General features: G+C 37.0%; 1 protein-coding gene across 2 annotated transcripts; it reads left to right on the plus strand.

Moving 5' to 3' along the window:
- The first annotated feature begins 1018 nt into the window (after nt 1–1018).
- On the plus strand, nt 1019–20874 carry LOC118809166 (neutral ceramidase-like). Of its 2 annotated transcripts, none has more exons than XM_036572195.1 (21): nt 1019–1168; nt 2232–2386; nt 3866–3969; nt 4668–4811; nt 5920–6096; nt 6267–6394; nt 6604–6681; nt 9021–9141; nt 9344–9469; nt 10348–10434; nt 10514–10618; nt 11379–11460; nt 12584–12699; nt 12806–12900; nt 15066–15105; nt 15348–15446; nt 15909–16004; nt 16140–16286; nt 16626–16682; nt 18981–19069; nt 20588–20874. In XM_036572195.1, the coding sequence occupies exons 2-21, from the start codon at nt 2245–2247 to the stop codon at nt 20784–20786; spliced, it is 2232 nt and encodes a 743-aa protein (XP_036428088.1). In that variant the 5' UTR covers nt 1019–1168; nt 2232–2244; the 3' UTR covers nt 20787–20874. The 2 variants fall into 2 exon arrangements, with proteins under 2 accessions (XP_036428088.1, XP_036428089.1); XM_036572196.1 differs by having other exon boundaries at nt 1023–1168; nt 2253–2386.
- Nucleotides 20875–21074: the final 200 nt, after the last annotated feature.

A 21074-nucleotide genomic window follows, 5' to 3' on the forward strand; every position in this document is an offset into this window, starting at 1 on the left:
CTTCCTGGATAATATTATGCATCATAAAATCCTGCAAACACTTGTGGAGAAAACTTTTTCTTACAAAGGTTGATTCTTCACCAATTCGATTTTTTTTGACAAAGTGTCGAGCCTCCACCCTTCCCTACTCATAAAGTACTAAGCCTTTCCTGGATGCTCCATTTTTGCCCAAGCATGCCGCATCATCTGTTTAAGAGCATTTCACCACATTCCTAGTCTTATATGTTTATTTACAAAAAACAATGAACTTTATAAGGTAAAATATTAAATATTTTGAAATTGTTTTCTTTTAAACACAACTTGTTCTGGATTTGAAGTTTGTATAACGATAAATTTAATGGAAAAAAGTTTCCAAACAAGGTAAAATGTTAAATAAACAGTTCTCCACAAACCAGTAAGCATCGCTACTGTCTAACTGTCAGGACCAAGGCCAGTATCAGCTTTTGCCTCATCCAGTGCTACACACAGTTTCATGCGTATTTACAGAGTTCTCTGGGGACAGTGAAACTAAATCTGGTTAAATCGCATGTTGCTGCTGTTGGAACAAGCCGTCGTATCTCTGTTTTTGCCGTTTTTCCGTTTTTGACATAATTTGAGAATACCTGTTGTCCTTTACGTTGTGTTCAAATTTCATGATGAATGGACCAAAAGAAACGGCCAAAAATGACTCGGAAAAAAGTCTGGTTACATTGACTTACATTAGAAATAAAGTATGTTTTTCCTTCTCCTGAAAAGTTACCATTTTGGAGATACAAGGTTTTGTTCTGACAAAAGCGATATGCATTATTACTGTAGTAAAACTGTACATCTCTCTTGAGCTGCTCTTCTAAGTAATAAGCATCTAGTACCTGTTAAACTATTTCACATAAGAACATTGTTGCTCAATGTTTGGATTATATGGCAATCATTTTCATAACCTTTCATGATCATAATTTTTCAGTTACTGCATCTCCAATCTAATGTTTTCACAGTTGCGTAACTAATGCACCCCTTGGCAAGGAAACATGGTGTTTTACATTCTAATGGTATTGAATAGTGGCTGTAAAACATTGCTTGTCGATGCTACCTTTGTCCCAGGTCAGGATAAGTGCTTTGCTCTATCAGGATCAGGTGCATTTGTGCCTCAACTCAGAGCTATTGATTTGGTCACGGAGTGTGCTCGCTAAATGTAAGTCGTCAACACCTGTGCAATTTTTGAATTGTTGATAGATTTGGTCGATTGAATGCTTTAACCCTTTTGTTTTCATATATACCAATATTTAAATGTAGAAATGCAAGTATAGATTTAGTTAAATAGTCACATTTACATTCGATTTACATTCTGTATTGACAGATTCAAGTCTGCTCATTTTTTGAGCTTGTTTCAATATTCAAAAATGGCAAATAAGTCATAAAAAACCCTTTAATCATTAAAAAGGCGTAAAGAATAACTTTTACTTAAAATGCATATCATAATAAAATATCTCCTACTTTGCTTACAAACATGTAGATAGATTGTACTTTGATTGAATCTTTAATGCCTCCACTTGTTTCAATGAGCTACGAGTGAGAAATATTAAATTACACCATGTTTTTTTGACCTCTAAGGCTCACGTCGATAATTTAACAGTGTTTAGATCAGAAATCAATTTGACATTTTGGTGATTTAATGTTCACACTAGGGGTGGGCAATATCACGATATTTAATAGATAGCATGAAAAACTGTCACAGTTTGCTTTTCTGAACATATGGATATTGTCAGTATGTAGAAAACACTAACTGCAATTATTATTATTATTATTATATTTTTATTATATTATATATATATATTTTTGCACTATAGGTTCTATTTTGTCTGTTTCAATTTATTAAACTTCAGAAAAATAAAATATTGTAATGCACCTCATGTATCGTGAAATGTCTATCGTGATAAAGTATTATGATATTTTTGTGCTTTATCGCCGACCCCTACTTTCACTTTGCTGTTTACTGCATATAATTTAAGCAACCATTGATGAATAAAATGTATATTTTAACACTCATCAGTCTCATATAACTTACGTGCCATATTCAGTATTTATGTACTTTACAGTTACTGTACATTCACTGAGCATAGTTTAATGTGGTAGACAAGAGTCAAATGATAATACGGAAGAGTGATTCCTTTGTTGGAATTTTATTTTCTCTGTGTATTTGTTCTATATGTGGTTAACCCCTTGTTGTTAAAGTCTCTGTGTCACTTCCTGAGTAGCTTTTCTGTGTTTATGTGCAGAAGCATGGCTCGTAAGGCCGTTTGTTGTGGTCTCGGTAGCCTGGAGCTGCTGCTTATGGTTCTGTTCCTGCTAATGACTGGAATATCAGTGGGACTCATCACAGTCTTAGCCGTCAACCTCAACTCTCAAACACGTAATGACTCATGCTTTTAGCCTATAACTCGTCATGGATGTACAGTAGTCTACCATTCAAATACAATGCTTAAAATACAATTCTGGGTCAATAAGTTTCTCTAGCATTTCACATCAAACCACTCTGAATGAGTTTGTTTACTTAATAATTAATTTACCTTAATGATTTAATTAGGCAGAAATTTTGTACAATCAGGGGATTCTCATTTAATATCCAATAGCATTCACTATTTCATAAGCGTCAATGCTGACAACTTCAGAATTGATATAGCTATTTATACAACAGTTCGTTCCGGCCACACAAGCTGATTGGTTGAGAAGTGTTCTAACCGTGCTGTTATTTCGCCATAACATCACGGGTTTTTCACAAACACTGTATCATTCCGCTGAGACGCCGTTGCTAAGCAACAACTTTGACTGCTGTAGGAGACGCTCAAGCCATTTGAACGTTTTTACTTCTTACTTTGCCACAAACAGAAAATGAATACTTTTGAGATCACATTTGACCGACAGCTGATTTCGTCAGACTCGGAAGATGAGACCACACTAAATTCCCAAACTGTCAGTTGGTCTGTGTGGAGCTGGAGAACGAACTGTTGGCTGTGCAGTGAGTGAGCGGAGTTCATTACTCTGACGTAGCAACAAGCTGCTCCTTAAGGAACTATAATTTGGCAGAAGGAACTGCGAACATTAAAACATATTAGTTAAATGTTCACAGCCCAATTTATTTATTTATTACTGTATTTATTTAACTGTTGTATAAAAGCAATAGAACACTCAAGGTCATGTGTTATTGCTATAACATCACGGCTGTGATGATCTACGTCACTCACCTTCGGCTTGTGCCTGCGACCAAATCACAGCCGTGATGTTATTTCATGATAACACACTCCCTCTCATGTTCTATTGCTTAAATAAACAGTTAATAGCGGTAAATTATATATAATAACTTCTTGTTGCTCCCAATGTATTAAATAAAACATCAGAAAATACTTTTTAGTGTCTATAATATTTAAAATCGACACTTAAAATTATACACACAATAACCAAACTTTCTGATTTCAAATGGAAGTAAATAGGGATGCATCAATACCTTTTTCACCATGAGTACATATTTTTAGTACTCACCAGAAAATTTGCCAAAGCAGAATGTTTAAAGTGGCCAGCAACTTTGTATTGACCTCCATGGGGCCAGTAACACTTCTCTTGGTGAGCAGACCCTCATGCCCTGCCAGCTCATTAGGCAGAGTACACTAAGCTTACATCACATATCAGGTATCAGATTGTATTGGATGTTCATATTGGTGTATCAGTCTGTATCAGTATCGATGCATCCCTAGTGAATGTGTAATAGAGCAGATAAGATCTGTAATTTGAGAAGAGTTGAGAAAAAGAAAAAACAATTGTTATGTGCTTAATGGTTAGAGTCTAGTATAAATAAGTGTTTATGATATTTCATATTTGTGTGTCAAACACACAGAGGAGCCAGAGGAAACTGTTCCTTCAGCAAAGCCTCCAGAGAACCCCTTTCTGATTGGCGTGGGACGAGCAGATTGCACAGGACCAGTGGGAGATATACCCCTGGTGAGTGGTCGACATGGCTCACAGATCGGGACTGAAATTGCTGGGTGGATTTTGATATTTTCTCTCTATCATCTATCCATTTTGTGTGTTACTGTAACTAAGGGTAGTATAGTTGATGCAAAAGTTTGAAAACCCTGGTTAAATATCATGTTTTGTGTTGATTTTCCAAATGAAAATAAGTGTTTTAGTTTCACTTAGAAAATCAATAAAATGTCATTTGACCAGAGGCGCCAAACTTTTTCATTCGACTGTATGTTTCTGGAGATATTCTCCCACTGACCTATCCATGCTCCACTTATAAATGCATTCTGTAGTAGCTGCTGCTGCAAGGTGGCCTCCATGCTAACATTAGCTTGATTGCACAAAAAAACCTACAGCTAAGGCAGCATAACAGTATGACCATCCATACAAAATAAATATCTTTAGAAATTAATTATGCACTCTCTGTGTTCAAACAAAAACCTATCAGTGGTTGCTGTGAAACAATGCATTTGCGGTGGGAGCACAGATGGACCGATTTGTATGAACTGCAACTCTGCAGTATAAGACTAAAAGCTTTTATTATGGGTGAGGCTGTCTGAAACCATATCAGAACGCAGCAATTACATTTGCGATTAACGTTGTTTACTTTGATGTAACATGGCCTTCTGAAAGGCTATTAAACATGGCTGAATTATCTGGTGTATGTTTTGTAAAAGATGGGCTATGCCAACTCGGATCAGACAGCAGGAGGGATCCACACTCGTTTGTTCAGCAGGGCTTTCATTGTGGATGATGGCAGCAAGAGGGTGGTCTTCGTGAGTGCAGAAATAGGCATGGTCTCCCAAAGGCTGAGACTTGAGGTAACTAGATTTTCCTGAACACTTTCTGCAGGCTTGTAAATGCAAGTTGACAACAGTGTGTAAGGGGAAAATGCGAAGTATTCACAATTTCAAAAATGTAATACATATTTAGTATTTAGAGAAAAGTTTAGTATATTTTTGCAACCACAATACATAGTTATTTTTTTCAGAACAGTTGGAGTCATGTGAAAATATTTGACTGTATATGTCTTCCATATCACTGCTGTCAGAACAAATATATATATATATATATATATATATATATATATATATATATATATATATATACAGGTGCATCTCAATAAATTAGAATATCATCGAAAAGTTAATTTATTTCCTAGGTTTCCTAAGCCTTTAAATGGTCCCTCAGTCTGGTTCAGTAGGCTACACAATCATCCAAGCATATACATGGAAAGTTGAGTGGAAGGAAGTGTGGTAGAAAATAGTGCACAAGCAACAGGGATAACCGCAGCCTTGAAAGCATTGTTAAGAAAAGGCGATTCAAGAATTTGGGGGAGATCCACAAGGAGTAGACTGCTGCTGGAGTCAGTGCTTCAAGAACCACCACACACAGACGTATCCAGGACATGGGCTACAACTATATATAACAACAATTACAGCATGGTGTAGTATAATTAGATTTTTTATTATAATTTTTAATCAATAATTGGATTCTTATTATTATTAGTAGTAGAAGTAGTAGTAGTACGAGGAGGAGTATTAGTAATTATTCACCAAAATGAAAAATGTGCCTGAAATCGATACTGAAATTCAGGACATATTCAGCCAAAAACTGAAAAAAAAAAACGACAATATATAAAAACATAAATGTTACATAAAATTATTATACTAAAATTATTACAGTATGTAGGCTTCAGTATATGCCATGAAATCCACCATTTTAGATAACAACGCAAGACGCAGGTTGTGGTTGCAAGGCGAGCACTTTGTTGTTATTCCAATTTGTTGTTGCAAGTGAAGCAAAGTGCAATCCTTTCTTCACCTTACGAACACTGTACTTAAAACTTTTCCCCACATTGTTTTTACTGTGCTCTGAAAGGAGCTACAAAAAGACCACACATACCTCACACTGCTGTGGTTGTTGTAGGTGCTGAAGGAGCTTGAGCTGAAATATGGAGATCTCTACAGGCAAGACAACGTGATTCTGAGTGGAACGCACACACATTCTGGCCTGGCAGGATATTTCCAGTACACTCTGTTCATGATCACCAGTAAAGGCTATATCAAGTCATCTATCCAGCCCATTGTCAATGGAATTGTGAAGGTACTTCTTGCTGATTTGTTTCAGTCATTGCTATTTCTGCACAGACTGTTTAGAGTATTTCAAATCAAGAAAACTGCCATCAGTATCATTGTTAATATTAACACAGCAGATTACTCTGTACTGATTACTTAACTTCTCTGAAATAAAATGTCCACAATCTTCTTAACCAGAGTATTGATGTGGCACATAATAATATGAGGCCTGGGAGAATCTTTCTGAACAAAGGAGAAATTGTGGGCAGCAACCTCAACAGAAGCCCACATTCATACATGAACAACCCTAAAGAGGAGAGGGAAAGGTAAAACAGGCGTTATGTTTTATATCAAATCCTAAATATACATGTGTAAAGCATGTGATGCATATTTAAGTTATATGTACTATCATGTCTTGCATAAATATAACTGACTGTTTTATGTAGTGACATATGTCTGTTATATTTGTATAAATTCTCATCAGCATTAAAGTGAAATTATGAATATTGAATTGGTAAGGACTTATCTGTTCCAGATACAAATCCAATACAGATGAGCAGATTGTGACCCTGAAGTTTACAGATTTGGATGGGGATGGAATGGGGATTTTCAGGTATATATTTACACCAGCAGCTTTAAACAAGTGTTTGATACAAACTGACTTTTGAAACATGATGAGAAATTGCATATTATGACAGTATTAGAACCTTTTAGCAACCAGGGGCCATATTACATAAACTTCTTAAGTCTGAAATCTTATCTGCTTAGTCACCATGACAACTTGAAGCTGTTACAGAACAACAGTTCTTACGTTCATGATATTATCCATGAACTCCAGATAAGAACAGTATTACAGAAACATCCTAACTAGACAAAATTCCCTAAATTCTGTCCTAACAACCCCAACCAACAACCCCACAGCTGTCTTCTGTTTTAACCGTCTGTTTATATTGTTTTGTGGAGTGACAGGCAGCACAGTTCACTATAACTAGCATAATGACGTCACATTTATCTACACTAAAAACAGTGCTTTTTTTTCTAACAGCGTTTTAAAACCCCAGACGCTGCAGACACGATCTCCACCGTCCCTCTTATTACCTTCATGTGTTAATATTGATAAAAAACTCGTCAGATTAAATATCACAGTGATGGTGGTGAATAATGAGGAGACAGAGCTGAAGTGTGTCTGTTTATCAGGAGGAATAAGGTTAGCGCGCTCGGCTGAAGTGTTTGGGAGATTAAACTGAAACTGGAGAGCGACGACGCTCTGAAAAACAGCACAACGCACTCTCACAATATTCTTAACTTTCACTTTATCACGTTTTAGTTTTGTTTAATCTTTTACATATCAGTAACGGTAGCTAGCTAGCTGCCTGGCTGACTAGCTTGATTGTTTTGATTAGCTACGCGTTTAAGTTTCAGCTGTGCGCGTGTGTGGTCGGTTGCTAGGTAACAGACATGACAATTGATTGTCGACTTCGATCGAGTAAGTTAAGATTTCTTAACTTGAGATAAGACGCTGTAAGATTCCTAAATCAAGATAAGGTTTGTTTCTGTAATACGAATTTGTGAAAAATCTTATCTGGACCTGTCAGATCTTAAGTTAAGACAAAGAGATAGGAAGTTTCTGTAAAACGGCCTCAGTTATACATTTTTGCAACTGATTATGTATATCTGATATATTATATCTCATTGCCTTTCAAATGGCAATGCGAAGCACACTTAAAGTAGGCCATCCCCTAAATAGTTGAACATTAATCAGACTTGCATTCTGCACTTTGATAATTTGCTGATAACTCAGCAAGTGTGCATTGTTTTCCATGTAATTGCTAAATAATAATCCTTAGGCTATAATATAAATGTTATAGAGTTTAACTGGTTAAAACACACACACACACACACACACACACACACACACACACACACACTCTCACACACACACACATATACATATATATATATATATATATATTGTTACACTTTCCTATGTATTATTTTTATGCCCAACTACTAAAATGTCATATAAGCAACTTCTATACCAATAATAATAATAATGTCAAACCATTAGTCTTATTTGCTAAACAGCTAGCTAACAGTATAGTGGAGCTCGTTGTGATGCTATCTTTAACTAGCTAACGTTAGCAGGCTAACAGCTCAACACACCACAGAACAGGTTAGATCTGTTTATGGAAAACGGTGCGTCCGCTCCCTCAGACTTGTCCACTAAGCATGCGTCAAGGGAGTGTCAAGCTGCATTCATTTCTACAAGGTTCCTAAGCAGTACTGTTATGTTCCCTACACACTTGAACACTGCATGTCGGTTAAGGGAACTGGAGTTGATAAATACCTTCATTTGGAACATCCTGGAGCATCAAAATCAAATACGCTTCTTCAAGAGACCTCCAATGACCGATGGGTGATTTTTCCTGCAGCTTCCTGCGAAGTGATAAACCATTGTTCACTACTCCCTGTGCAGTTTCCTTTCAACAGAACTCCCTTAAAACGTCTGAATACCCTGCACAGTACACTTTGCAGGGACCTACAAGGGTGATTGGAATGCATCGTCAGAAGGAATCAAACCTGCGTGGTGGTTTATGGAGCTGTTAGCCTGCATAGATAAACTAGTGCTAGCGACTCATAGCTAATTTAAGTTTATTAGATGTGAAACAGACATGTAGCATAGTTGCAACTGTTCGATTTTTTCTAATTTAATTTAAATAATTGCTGCACAATCCAAGCATCACAAACATTGATTACATTAGTGTGCTTTACATAACATTAGTGTAGCTAATGTTTAGTCCATGATTATTTGTGTCATACAAAAATAATAGTGCCCAAGCAATCTTTTTTAATGGAAGTGGTGAGGAAGTCAATGAAAAAATCTAAAATTGACGATATGATTGAACACAAATAATTAAGAAAGTGACCATTTTTTTGTTGATCTGTTCTCAGCTGGTTTGCTGTTCATCCAGTCAGTATGAATTATACCAATCGCATGGTGAGCTCAGACAACCTTGGCTACGCTTCCTATCTGTTTGAGCAAGAGAAAAACATTGGCTCGTTACCTGGTGAGGTGAGATGTCTTATTCTTTCTAAGAATCTCTTCAATCAGAGTTTAGGAATCTTACATCTTACTCTGAGGTAAAGATGGCTAATAAAGGAAAACCCTTATTTAAGAGAACATGTCCAAAATTTTGACTGGTTCTGTATGTAGGATTACCGAAAATGCAGAGAGAGATTTCCACAGTGCATTATATTCTTCCTTCACCTGGTAGGGTCCATTTGTAGCAGCATTTGCCACCAGCAACAGTGGAGATGTATCTCCCAACACTCGTGGCCCATACTGTGTTAACACAGGAGACAAATGTGACTACCTCAACAGCTCCTGTCCCATTGGTGGGGTGAGTTACTTTTACATATACTGGGCTGGGTTGTGGGTTCACTGGCTATGTGTATGTTTGCACTTTAATTTGTGAATAAAGTCTTTACGAAGTCTTTAGTTAGCACAGGTTATTGTGAAGCTTATATTTTACATAATTCATTTGCACCATCAGTCTGTAAGCTATTTCTTAGCTAGTAACAACTAGAGCCCTGGCCAAAATGGCACCCTGCAGTCCTCCTCCCATACAGATGATATAGAAGATAAGAAATCTCTAGGGCTCTAGGTTTATAATTGTGTGTTTGGGACAACATGGAGGCTCTGCATTTGCTCTACCCTGTGAAATTATGTTATCAGTCATTATTTTAAATGAGCTGGTTTGTTTTTCTACAGTGGCAGATTACAAGCATGATGGAGCTCAATGGCAAGTTAAATGAGTAATTAAATGCATTTTAACTCATATCTGAATATCTTCTCCTAAACCATGTTGGTTAGACGGCCGTAAACAAACCCCTCCACTCTGATTGGGCAAGAGGCCGCTGCTCAGTCCGCATTGTTGCTGTCCTTGCCAAAGGCCGTAATAAGAGCGACCCTTTGAACACCAAAATGAGAAAATATTCTCTCTGCCATGAATGGATAAAAAATGATACGCCACCTATGTACAGCTAAGGCCACCGAAAAAGTCAAGAGCATTGGGATATGGAAAAAATCTACATAAACACACAACCGTATACATATTTGTGCAAGTGATGTGATGGATTGTGTGTTTTCAACTTAATACAAATTGATTTGATTTTGATTACCCCAGAAAAGATGCATGAGTAGAATACAAACATAATCGGATAATAGGATTTTCTGTTCTAATATGCTTTAGTCTCATTTCTCTTCCTGTGATTACAGACTAAAATGTGTGTTGCTTTTGGGCCGGGGGATGACATGTTTGAAAGCACCAGAATTATAGGAGAGAATATCTACAGAAAGGCGAAGGTATGTTATATATAGTTGTTGTCATTTATTTCTTTAGCTTTATCCTCCACACTCCCTAACACAGTGTACTGATGTGCAGGAGCTGTATGGCAGTGCTGAGAAGGAGCTGCATGGCAGTGTCCACGCTGCTCATCAGTGGGTCAACATGACAGACGTCACTGTCCAGCTTAACTCCACCCACAGTGTGAGTAACTCCTGCAGAATTACTTAATCTAGCAAAGCTTCACTTTATTTTTGGTCCATGGTTACCATCCTTAGAACTGAGAAACATTTCTCATCTTATTTTGTTGTTGTTTTAAAGGGCAGTTTTTTGTTCATTTTCTAAGAAAAAAATAAGTACACATCCTTTACAGAGAATACACTTCTGCACATTTTATTGTACAGTTACTGTTTATTTTCTGCATTTAACATATTTAAGAAAAAAAGTGCAAATGTTATGGCGCATTTTACACTTTGTGTTTTATTTTTTTCCGGTATGTTAAACTCGGCAAATAAATAGACACATAAAATTGCAGAAAAAAATGGCATATTTAAGTTTGTTTCATGTATGAGCAATGGCTGTTGTAAATGTAGAGGATGTGTTAACTTACTTGCACTTAGAAAATCAATAAAATGTTTTACTTATGACAATATTGTGATTAATATATCATTGCATAGATGTTTAAAGGATCCAGACATTTAAATTGAGTTTATTTATTTCTCTGAAGATTTCAGTCGAAACTTGTTCTGTACATTTCAGCCTGGACTGTTATATGAATAGGATGCAATATAGAGAGGGCATTGGCATATTCACAGTATTTACATAGATCGTCATAAAAGGCACAGGAATAAAAACAGCATTGGTAATAAAAATAAATATGGACTATGGCTCTTTACTGTGGTGTACACCGGTATACGTTTATGTAGTAATGCTAATTTGCTAACTGAATTTGTGCTGCTACCAGGTTAAGACATGTAAACCTGCACTTGGCCACAGCTTTGCTGCAGGAACAATAGACGGAGGAGGAGATCTTAACTTCACACAAGGCAAGTTATTCTCTCTTTTCTGAGTCTGTTCACATGGGGCCAGTTTGTAGTTGCCATTGTTAGATAATATTGGAATGTCAAGGTAGTAAATTGCCTCGCCCATTTAGTGAGGAAAGTGAATGCGCTGCTTTGTGCTAGCTAGAACTGAAATTGAAATCTAGAACAGCCATACAGAGTTTTTGATGTGGTCTCAGTAAAGTTTGTTTGTGGTTATTTATTTATTTATTTATTTTGTCTAATTGGTTTGTTGTGAAAGTAAAATGGTCCGATTCGCGTTTTGCTTCATGGTCAAACAACCTCAAAGCTTATTGTACATGTACAGCTACAGCTTTCCAGTACTTAGCAGGTAAAATCAAACTCCTCATGATGAACGTGAGCCATACTACCAATAATTCAGTGTTACCCAGGCAGGGAGTTGGTGTGGGCTGTGGTGTGAACAAGAAGTGGTTTGATTTTTCATCAATGCTAAAGAGTCCCCTTTAAAGTTTGCTTACACTGCAAACACAAAAAAGCACTGAGGTCACTTGCAGCTGGTTCCTTTTCAGGTTCACTTTAACAGATCTGAGTTTGGTTCATTTGAAAAGAACTACATGTGGAAACATTTCTCAAGACAGAGGATTCACAAATACTGGAAAATGCTAATAAAAGCTAATAGTGGTAATACTGCTTTTTCTACAGAAGCCTGTGCTAAAACGTCTTCTAAAGTAGTCTGTGTACATGCAGAACTGCAGTGGAGTCTCATTAAAAGTTTTACATTTGCAGCTCATTACAGTGTTTTTCATAACATCCTTTGGACTTGTAGGAGAGTTTTTAATTGCCGACACTTGGGGCCTATTTTATACCGCCATCTGTTTTGTGCTGAAGATGAGTGACTGAAAGAGAAGCTTTACATAAAACTGCATTTCTGTGAAGAAGCAATGAGAGAGCACTTTTCAAAAAAGCCCACACAAACAAATTCTAAAAACAATTACAATCAGAAGCCCTCAGAAGGCCTCAAACCTTCACTATTCTGTTGCTTTTGATTCCTCAATTAGTTGTTTCAGTGCTTATTTTTGCCAACAGGTAATGAGCAATGCTGTCCAATCTCTACTGTATGATTAAGTCAACAACTCATAATTTACAGGGGCAGTTGAAGGAGATCCGTTTTGGGATGGTATTAGGGACACTCTCTTCGGAACTCCCTCCACAGAGATTCAAGACTGTCAGAACCCCAAACCGATTCTCTTCAGTACTGGTGAGGTAAGAACAGTTTATACACTAGATTTTTTTGTCAGACGTCCCTTAGTACTCTCTCTCAGTACTCTAATGTTTAGCTGTGAACTGAAGTTGTGTATGGGGTTTCTAGATGAATTGGCCTTTCCCGTGGCACCCAGCCATAGTGGACGTTCAGATTATCACCATCGGTTCGGTGGCCATAGTGGCAGTCCCAGGAGAGGCGACGTAAGTGTTTGAAGCAAGACAGATTAACTTTAAAATTATAGTTTGACTAAAAATAAATTGTTAGTAGTTGGTCAGCTAAGACAGGTTTGGTGTCCAAAGTCTGCACTGGAGCTACAAGGCTAATCTAACTAATAATTAATAGACTGCTAGCTCACTAGTTAGCATTGAGGAATTAAAACGTGCCTCAGAAATTACATGTTTGCCTCAAATCACATGAATTGTTGAGTAATCTCATATATTTGCTTCAGAAAAGGTATTATATGCTGTTATCTATGAATATGAACAACAGTATGGACAGAAATCACATTTCAAGGTGGCTTCTGCTGCTATTTTTAGCTATGCAATATACTTTTGTCCTTTTTTATACAACCCCATTTCCAAAAAAGTTGGGATGCTGTGCAAAATGTAAATAAAAACAAAATGCAATGATGTGCAAATCATTTAAACCCTATATTTAATTAAAATAGTATAAAGACAACATATCAAATATTGAAACTGAGAAATTTCATTGTTTTTTGAAAAATATATGTCCATTTTGCATTTGATGCCAGCAGCATGTTCCAAAAAAGTTGTGACGGGGGCAACAAAAGACTGGTAAAATTGTGTAATAATAAAAAAAAAAAAACCTGGTGGTTAATTGGCAACATGTCAGTAACATGATTGGGTATAAAAGGAGCATCTCAGAGAGGCTGAGTCTTTCAGAAGTAAAGATGAGGAGGGGTTCACCACTCTGTGAAAGACTGCACGATCCAAAAGTTCAACAATTCAAGAATAACGTTTCTCAACATAAAATATCAAAGAACTTTTGCTTTTCATCATCTACGGTAAATTATATCATTAAAAGATTCAGAGAGTCTGGAGAAATCTCTGTATGCAAGGGATAAGGCCAAAAACCAGTATTTGCTGGCCGTAATCTTTGGGCCCTCAGACGGCACTCCATTAAAAACAGACAGAATTCTGTAGTGGAAATCACTTCATTGGCTCAGAAACACTTCTGAAAACCACTGTCTGTGAGAACAGTTCGTCACTGCATCTACAAATGCAAGTTAAAACTCTAAAGCGCAAAGAAGAAACCATATATAAACAAGATCCAGAAATGCTGCCACCTTCTCTGGGCCTGAGCTCTTTTAAAATGAACTGAGGGGAAGTGGAAAAGTGTCCTGTGGTCTGATGAATCAACATTTGAAATTCTCTTCAGAAATCATGGACACTGTCCTCTGGGCTAAAGGCCACTCAGCTTGTTATCAGTGCACAGTTCAAAAGCCAGTATTCATGATGGTACAGGGGTGCATTAGTGCACATGGCATGGGTGATGTGCACATCTGTGAAGGCACCATTAATGCTGAACGATATATACATGTTTTGGCAGCATATGCTGCCATCTAGACAACGTATTTTTCAGGGAAGGCCTTGATTATTTCAGCAAGGCAATGTCAAACCACATTCTGCATGTATCACAACAGCATGGCTCCGTATTAAAGGAGTCTGGGTGCTAAACTGACCTGCCTGCAGTCCAGACCTGTCACCACTGATAACATTTGGCGCATTATGAAATTAAAAATGTGACAAAGGAGACCCTGAAATGTTGAGCAGCTGAAATCCTGTATATCAAAGAAGAATGAGAAAACATTTCACTTTCAAAATTACAGCAGTGTCTCCTCAGTTCCCAAATGCTTACAGAGTGTTGGTAAAAGAAGAGGTGATGAAACACAGTGGTAAACATGCCCCCCAACTTTTTTGGAATGTGTTGTTGGCATCAAATTCAAAATTGGCATATATTTTTCAAAAAACAATAAAAAAAAAAAAATTCTCAGTTTCAATATTTGATATGTTGTCTGTTTGATATGTAGTATGTTGTATATGTAGTATTTTCTTTTAAAAATATGGTTTACATGATTTGCATATCATTGCATTCTATTTTTTTTAACATTCTGCACAGCGTCCCAACTTTTTTGGAAATGGGGTTGTAGATAGCAGTAGGTCATAATGTCATATAGGTGACACTATGTCATACTTCAGACACCAGACATATATTGTTTAACTACATTATTAGTGAAAAACAATCACTTTGGCCCTGCAGTAGCTATTAACCAATAAAAAATGCAACTGCATGATTTTATGTGAATTGTAAGGCATGAGGTTTCACATTTTGCATGTTTTTCTAGCACTATGTCTGGGAGAAGGATCAGAGAGGCTGTCAAACAGGTGAGAACATACACATATACCGAGGACCTAGCTCAAGGGAGGAATAAAAGCTTCTGTTTATTCCAATGACATCAGCTCATTTACAGTTTCTCCACTCATATGAATCTGTCTAGATGGTTCAAATGGTTTGTTTGTTTTGTTTGCAGTAGCAGAGAAACAGTGCAGAAGACTAACAATGTTAATGCTTTGTGAATGTTGTGAGTGGTGATGAGGGTGATGATGTTTTATATTGACTAATTTAGGAGCTGGAGATGCATAATACATTCACCAACACAGAAGTTGTCGTTACTGGTCTCTGCAACGTCTACACACATTACATTACTACCTTTGAGGAGTACCAGGTAAATAACCATAAAATCTAGCTTTATTTTTATTCTTGCTTATTCACAGTTGTCCTAGGAGTTGGTTAACCAGGGGGATGGCAATCATGCATGCATTATTTTGTGTTTTCTTGGAACTAGTATTACCATTTCTATATAGAAAATTAGATGTCTAGTTATTATTGTTATTTTGCTATACTATTTTAATGCAGTTATGTAATTAGTTACTTAAAAAGTGATTTACATTTTGTATTGCCAGGTTTGTGTCTGCTCCTCTGACTTTTTCCCTTTGTTTTAATGTCAAACAGTGACAAAACATGGCAAACAGCACTCCAAATTCAGACCATGCTTATGAACACAAACGTGCCAGAGATAACTGACTTTTAAGGGCTACTTGGCCATAAAGACTGATTCTTGCTTGGGATTTCCAGTGCAATATCAGCTCATATTCAGCATCTAGTGGACACTATTTTTCATTCACAGGTGCAGCGATATGAAGGTGCTTCCACTATCTATGGGCCTCACACTCTGTCAGCCTACATCCAGCACTTCAGAGGCCTGGCCAAAGCCATCGTAGAGGCAAGAACATCTCCCTTATATCTAACCTTGTGGCTACCAGTTTAAACCCGTTTTGCATGTTTGTTTAAATACAGCCAGTGAAATACGTACTTGCACTCCGTACTATTTGTGATAAAATTCACTTCTCCATCACAGGGTAAAGTGGGGGAGTTGCCGAAAGGTCCTGAGCCTCCTTTTTTCAGTAATGTCTTCTCTCTACTGGCAGAGCCACCGGTGGATAAAGTGCCAGAAAACACCACCTTCGGCCAAGTTTTAGAGCAGGTCGATTCACTGTATAAAGTGGTGAGTCACACAGGTCTTAATCTGGTTCATAAAATGGATAGTTTACTTTTAGTTTAGTAGCTGCTGTAAAATGTACACCATGAGATGCCATGAATTATCATGATTTTATTATAATTAAGAAGTCTTAGTGAAGAATTGTGGTAAACTCACAGTAATGCACAGCCTTCAGTGGCTTATTGTTTATGAAAAAGAAGACAAAATACACAAATATTCAATAAATAATTGCTTATGCTTTATTTAACAGACGAAAGTATGGATGGTTTGCTGTGCCCACAATCTTTTATACAATCTTTTATACATTTATACTGTTATATTTGTTGTATGGTTTGTTGTCTGCAGGGAGAGGTTGTGTCCGTGACTTTTGTTGCTGGTAATCCCAGAAACTCTGGGGACATGGTGAGTTATTTGATAGTGTGCATTCTAAAATACTTGATGAAACTGCTGAACGTGGCTTAATGTTCCAATGCAGCGACTAAAGAGCACCAAATTGTGCTCCCATCTTTCCAGTCCTGAAGACGGTCTCATACTAAAAAAAACAAAACTCTAGTTCAAAAACAAAGCAATACTTTTTACATTAGGCTTTCTCCTTTTCATTGCAACTCATTATAAGGAAAACGTTTCATGTAGATCTATGAGATAAAACAGTAAAACTTAGGAATACCCAATTCCTCTCACATATTATCATCAATGAAACCCCTAAAACATATTTTGAAGTTTTTTCCAAGAAAATATCCTCTAATGCCTTAAAAGTTGCGTAGATGTAACTCTACACCTTTGCTTTCATTCAGTATGTGTGGATCTATGATTATGCAAATAGAAGTTTGCCATCAGGGTTGTCTGTCAGAAAACAGGGGCCATATAACAGAAAATTCTTATCTTGTTGTCTTAAGATCTGACAGGTCAAGGTCTAAGATTGTTCACAAATTCGTATTACAGAAGCAAATCTTATCTTGATTTAATAATCTCATCTTATCTTACAGCATCTTTTCTTATCTCAAGTTAAGAAATCTTAACTTATTCGACTGAAGTCGACAGTCAACTGTCGTGTCTGTTACCTAACAACCGACCATCCGCGCACAGCTGAAACGCAAACACGTAATCAAGTTAGTTAGCTAGCTAGTCAGACAGCTAACATTAGCTGCCGTTACTGGTGTAAAGAAAGTCTAATCAAACTAAAGCGTGACAAACTGAAAGCTAATAATATTGTGAGAGCGCGTTGGGCTGTTTTTCAGAGCATCGTCGCTCCACAGTTTCAGTTTCATTTCCCAAACACTTCAGCCGATGCGCTAACGTTTTTCCTCCTAATAAACAGACACACGTTCAGCTCTGTCTCCTCATTATTCACCATCACTGTGATATTTTATCTGGCAAGTTTTCATCAACAATAACACACTAAGGTAATAAGAGGGGACAGTGGAGCTCGATGGAGGTCTGTAGCATCTGTGGCTTTTCAACGCTGTTAGAAAAAAACAAGCGCCGTTTTCAGTGTAGATAAATGTAGTGTCATTAAGCTAGTTATAGTGAACTGCACTGCCTATCACTGCATAAAACAATAGAAACAGACGGTTAAAACAGAAGTTAAGATGCTCTGGGGTTGTCTTAAAGTTAAGAAAATATTTAGGATATTTTGGCAACTTGGGATGTTTCTGTAATACTGTTTTCTTATCTGGTAATAAGATAAGATTATAGACTTAAGAACTGTTGTTCTGTAATGGCTTCTGTCCTAACTTAACTGAAGTTACCATGAAAACAAAGCAGATCTCAGACTGCCTAACTCAATATTTACAGATTTTCTATAATACGGCCCCTGCTTACTCCATGTTCCATATGTACTTGAATTAGCTAATCTTATCTTGCTAACGCTATACTAGCAGCTTATGAGGACGATGTTTATTATGACAGTTTTTTTGAGTACAACCCCAAAGTTGTGATTTTTTTTGTCATAATTATCGTAATCAATCAATCAATCATCAGTATAAAGTGTCCTGTCAGCATTTGACATGAATCATCATGTACCTTGTAAGGCTAATGTTGTCTAACATTATCTGGCACATTGCAGATTTGTTAGGAGGCTGAAGTCAGTTTTTTATTTGTTAGCTTCTTGTTCAAATTTCCCGTTCCACCTTAAATGGTGCCGCAGTTACATTCCGGTGCCTCTGGCCCTCTTATTTGAATTTTACCGTAGCTACTGCACTATTTAATGTGGAATGGAAAACATTCAAACAAGAAGCTTGCAAAGAAGCTTTGTAGATGTTTTGTACACAGTCAATGGATAAAACACCAAAAAAATAAACTTACCAGTTGGCTCCTACTAGCTGTGTCTCCAGGATAAATGGATTGAATAGCGTTTTGCTTCAATATAAGTTTATTGGCAAACCTCATTTGTTTTTGAGTAAAGTTTACAAAACAGCTGGAAAATGATTTTCATTTTATAGTGCTAATGATATGTAAAGCCTTACCTCACCAAAGGATGGGATTGGTTCCTTAGGTTTAAGACTTACGAAACCCTAGCTGTCTGAATTCACCTTGTTGGGACTGTCATTAACATTTAATTACGTTATATCACTGTCATTACATTAAGCCATGCTAAGCTGTGTTTTGCATTAAGCATTTTAGCTCATTAACGCTGCACTTTTGGTGTTTAAAATGTTGAATACAGTGCAGCTCCTTAATCTATGCTGGTTCTAATAACAGAGAGGCAAGACCTTCATCACAGTGGAAAAGTTTCACAACAGCACTGACACATGGGAGGTCATTCATACAGATGCATCGTGGGAGACAAGGTAGTGGATCATTAATGCATCTATTCCATATGTCCATGTACACCAGTACCCTGATCAGACACTGTTTTTTAAAGTCCTCTTTCTATTTACAGCATATCTTTGGCTCTGTTTTCTCCAGCAGCTACAGAATACTTGTATGCCACTCCTTGACACTGAATTATCTGCTTAAGAGTATTCATTGATAAGGCAAAAGCTGAGTCAGAGCCTTATCAAGAGCTTTCATTTCACCTCTGATCAAACACAGGGTACTCTAGTTTATTTCATGTCCTAATGTTCATAAAGTGATTTTTCAACGTATCTAAAGACCCCTACTTAAAGATTTTATGACAGAACTGTTGACATAAAAGTCTGTCATATATAGATATTCATAAATGTCTAAATGAGCGCAATAAACAAGTTATGTGTGTGTTAGAAATGTCTAATGAATTTTTTAAAGGGGAATTCCACCAATTTTTGAACTGATTTTGAACATTTCATGTTACCATACATTTCTTTGGAAGGTCTATTGGGCCTCTGCTTAGTTTGCATCAGAGGTCATTTCAAAACAGTCAGATAGAAACAGATTTATTTCAGCTTTAATTCACTATTTCAGATTCCGGGGCAAGAGTTTACGTACACTAAGACGACTACCTTACTGGCCTCAATAGTAGCACGGTGGCATTGTCACATAAAAAAAAAAATGCAAAATTAAACATTTACTTTTCTGTCAGTGAACTTGAGCACATGAGTTGAAATTCTGGATCTGTAGAGGAATTACTTTAAGTGATCTTCAAAAAAAATAAATAAGAAGATTAGTTATAATTAATCTAGCTGGCATAACCACCCATTACAGACAGTGTGACTCATGCTGCATTTGGGTGCTCAATGAAAAGTTCTGCACACCAGATGGCTGCTTAACTACTAAATACAACTCCATTTGAGCCCTTGATTGAAGACACATCCACAACACGGAATAAGCAAATGTGGAGGCCATCCAACTTACTGTTCTTACTGTTGTTGTATTAAAAAACACAATGTTTGTGCTTTTTTAATTATGTTGGACTGAGAGCTGAAATGCATCAGGTACACATTCATTTCACATTCATTGGCAAGTTTAATGCATTTTCCACCAGGGGGAAAGTGAAAGGTCACTTTATACATTACATTTAGTAAAGAATTCTTTTCCAGTTGTAAATATGACTTTGTCGGCTGGTAGTCAGAAAACTGGTATTCCACAGTTTCCAACACCACTTGAACTTAGCATTAGATTTACACTATGAGTGTGAACCATGCATCTTGATATAGACCTTTGGTTAATATATTGAGCTTATGTTAGAGTTTAACTATAATGCCTTATTTATTTCACTCACTATTACAACATGTGGACATTGTTACATTGTTACAGTACAATTTTTCATATTGAGTCCCTGACTTTTTGTGTTATTTTAGTGACGAGTTTAAAGGTCTAGAGTGATGGCAGTTCAACCATGACCAAGCACTCAGCACTGTGCATGTTTGTTGGTTTGTTTGTGTGTGCAGATTTCACTGGATTAAAGGGTCTGGTGGGCAGAGCAACGCCACAGTGGAGTGGCACATCCCTCTCTCAGCAGAGTCCGGCACTTACAGGATCCGACACTTCGGCCACTATAAACAGCGCGTGATTATTACCCCTGTAATCACCGCATATGAGGGAGCTTCAGATGTATTCCAAGTTACGAAAACACTCTATTCCCACTAATGTGCCTTCCCCTTTAACTGTCTGTTCCTTCTAACACTCTTTGACATTCTGCCTATTCATTTTAACATTAAACTCTGTTCCCTCTGAATAATCGGTGCCTTTTGAACTTAGCTACTGCAAGCCTTTGCCATCATGAAAGAGTACTGAAACCAGCTAAACTGTGACCAATTTTCAGGCCAGAAATGTAGGTCTAACACAGGCTACACAGACATGTCCACAGACACGCATACACACATATATATATAGTATGTAATTTGGGTCCAGAATGATGATTCTAAAACTGAGACT

Source organism: Colossoma macropomum, unplaced genomic scaffold, assembly GCF_904425465.1.
Source record: "Colossoma macropomum unplaced genomic scaffold, Colossoma_macropomum, whole genome shotgun sequence".
Lineage (NCBI taxonomy): Eukaryota > Metazoa > Chordata > Actinopteri > Characiformes > Serrasalmidae > Colossoma > Colossoma macropomum.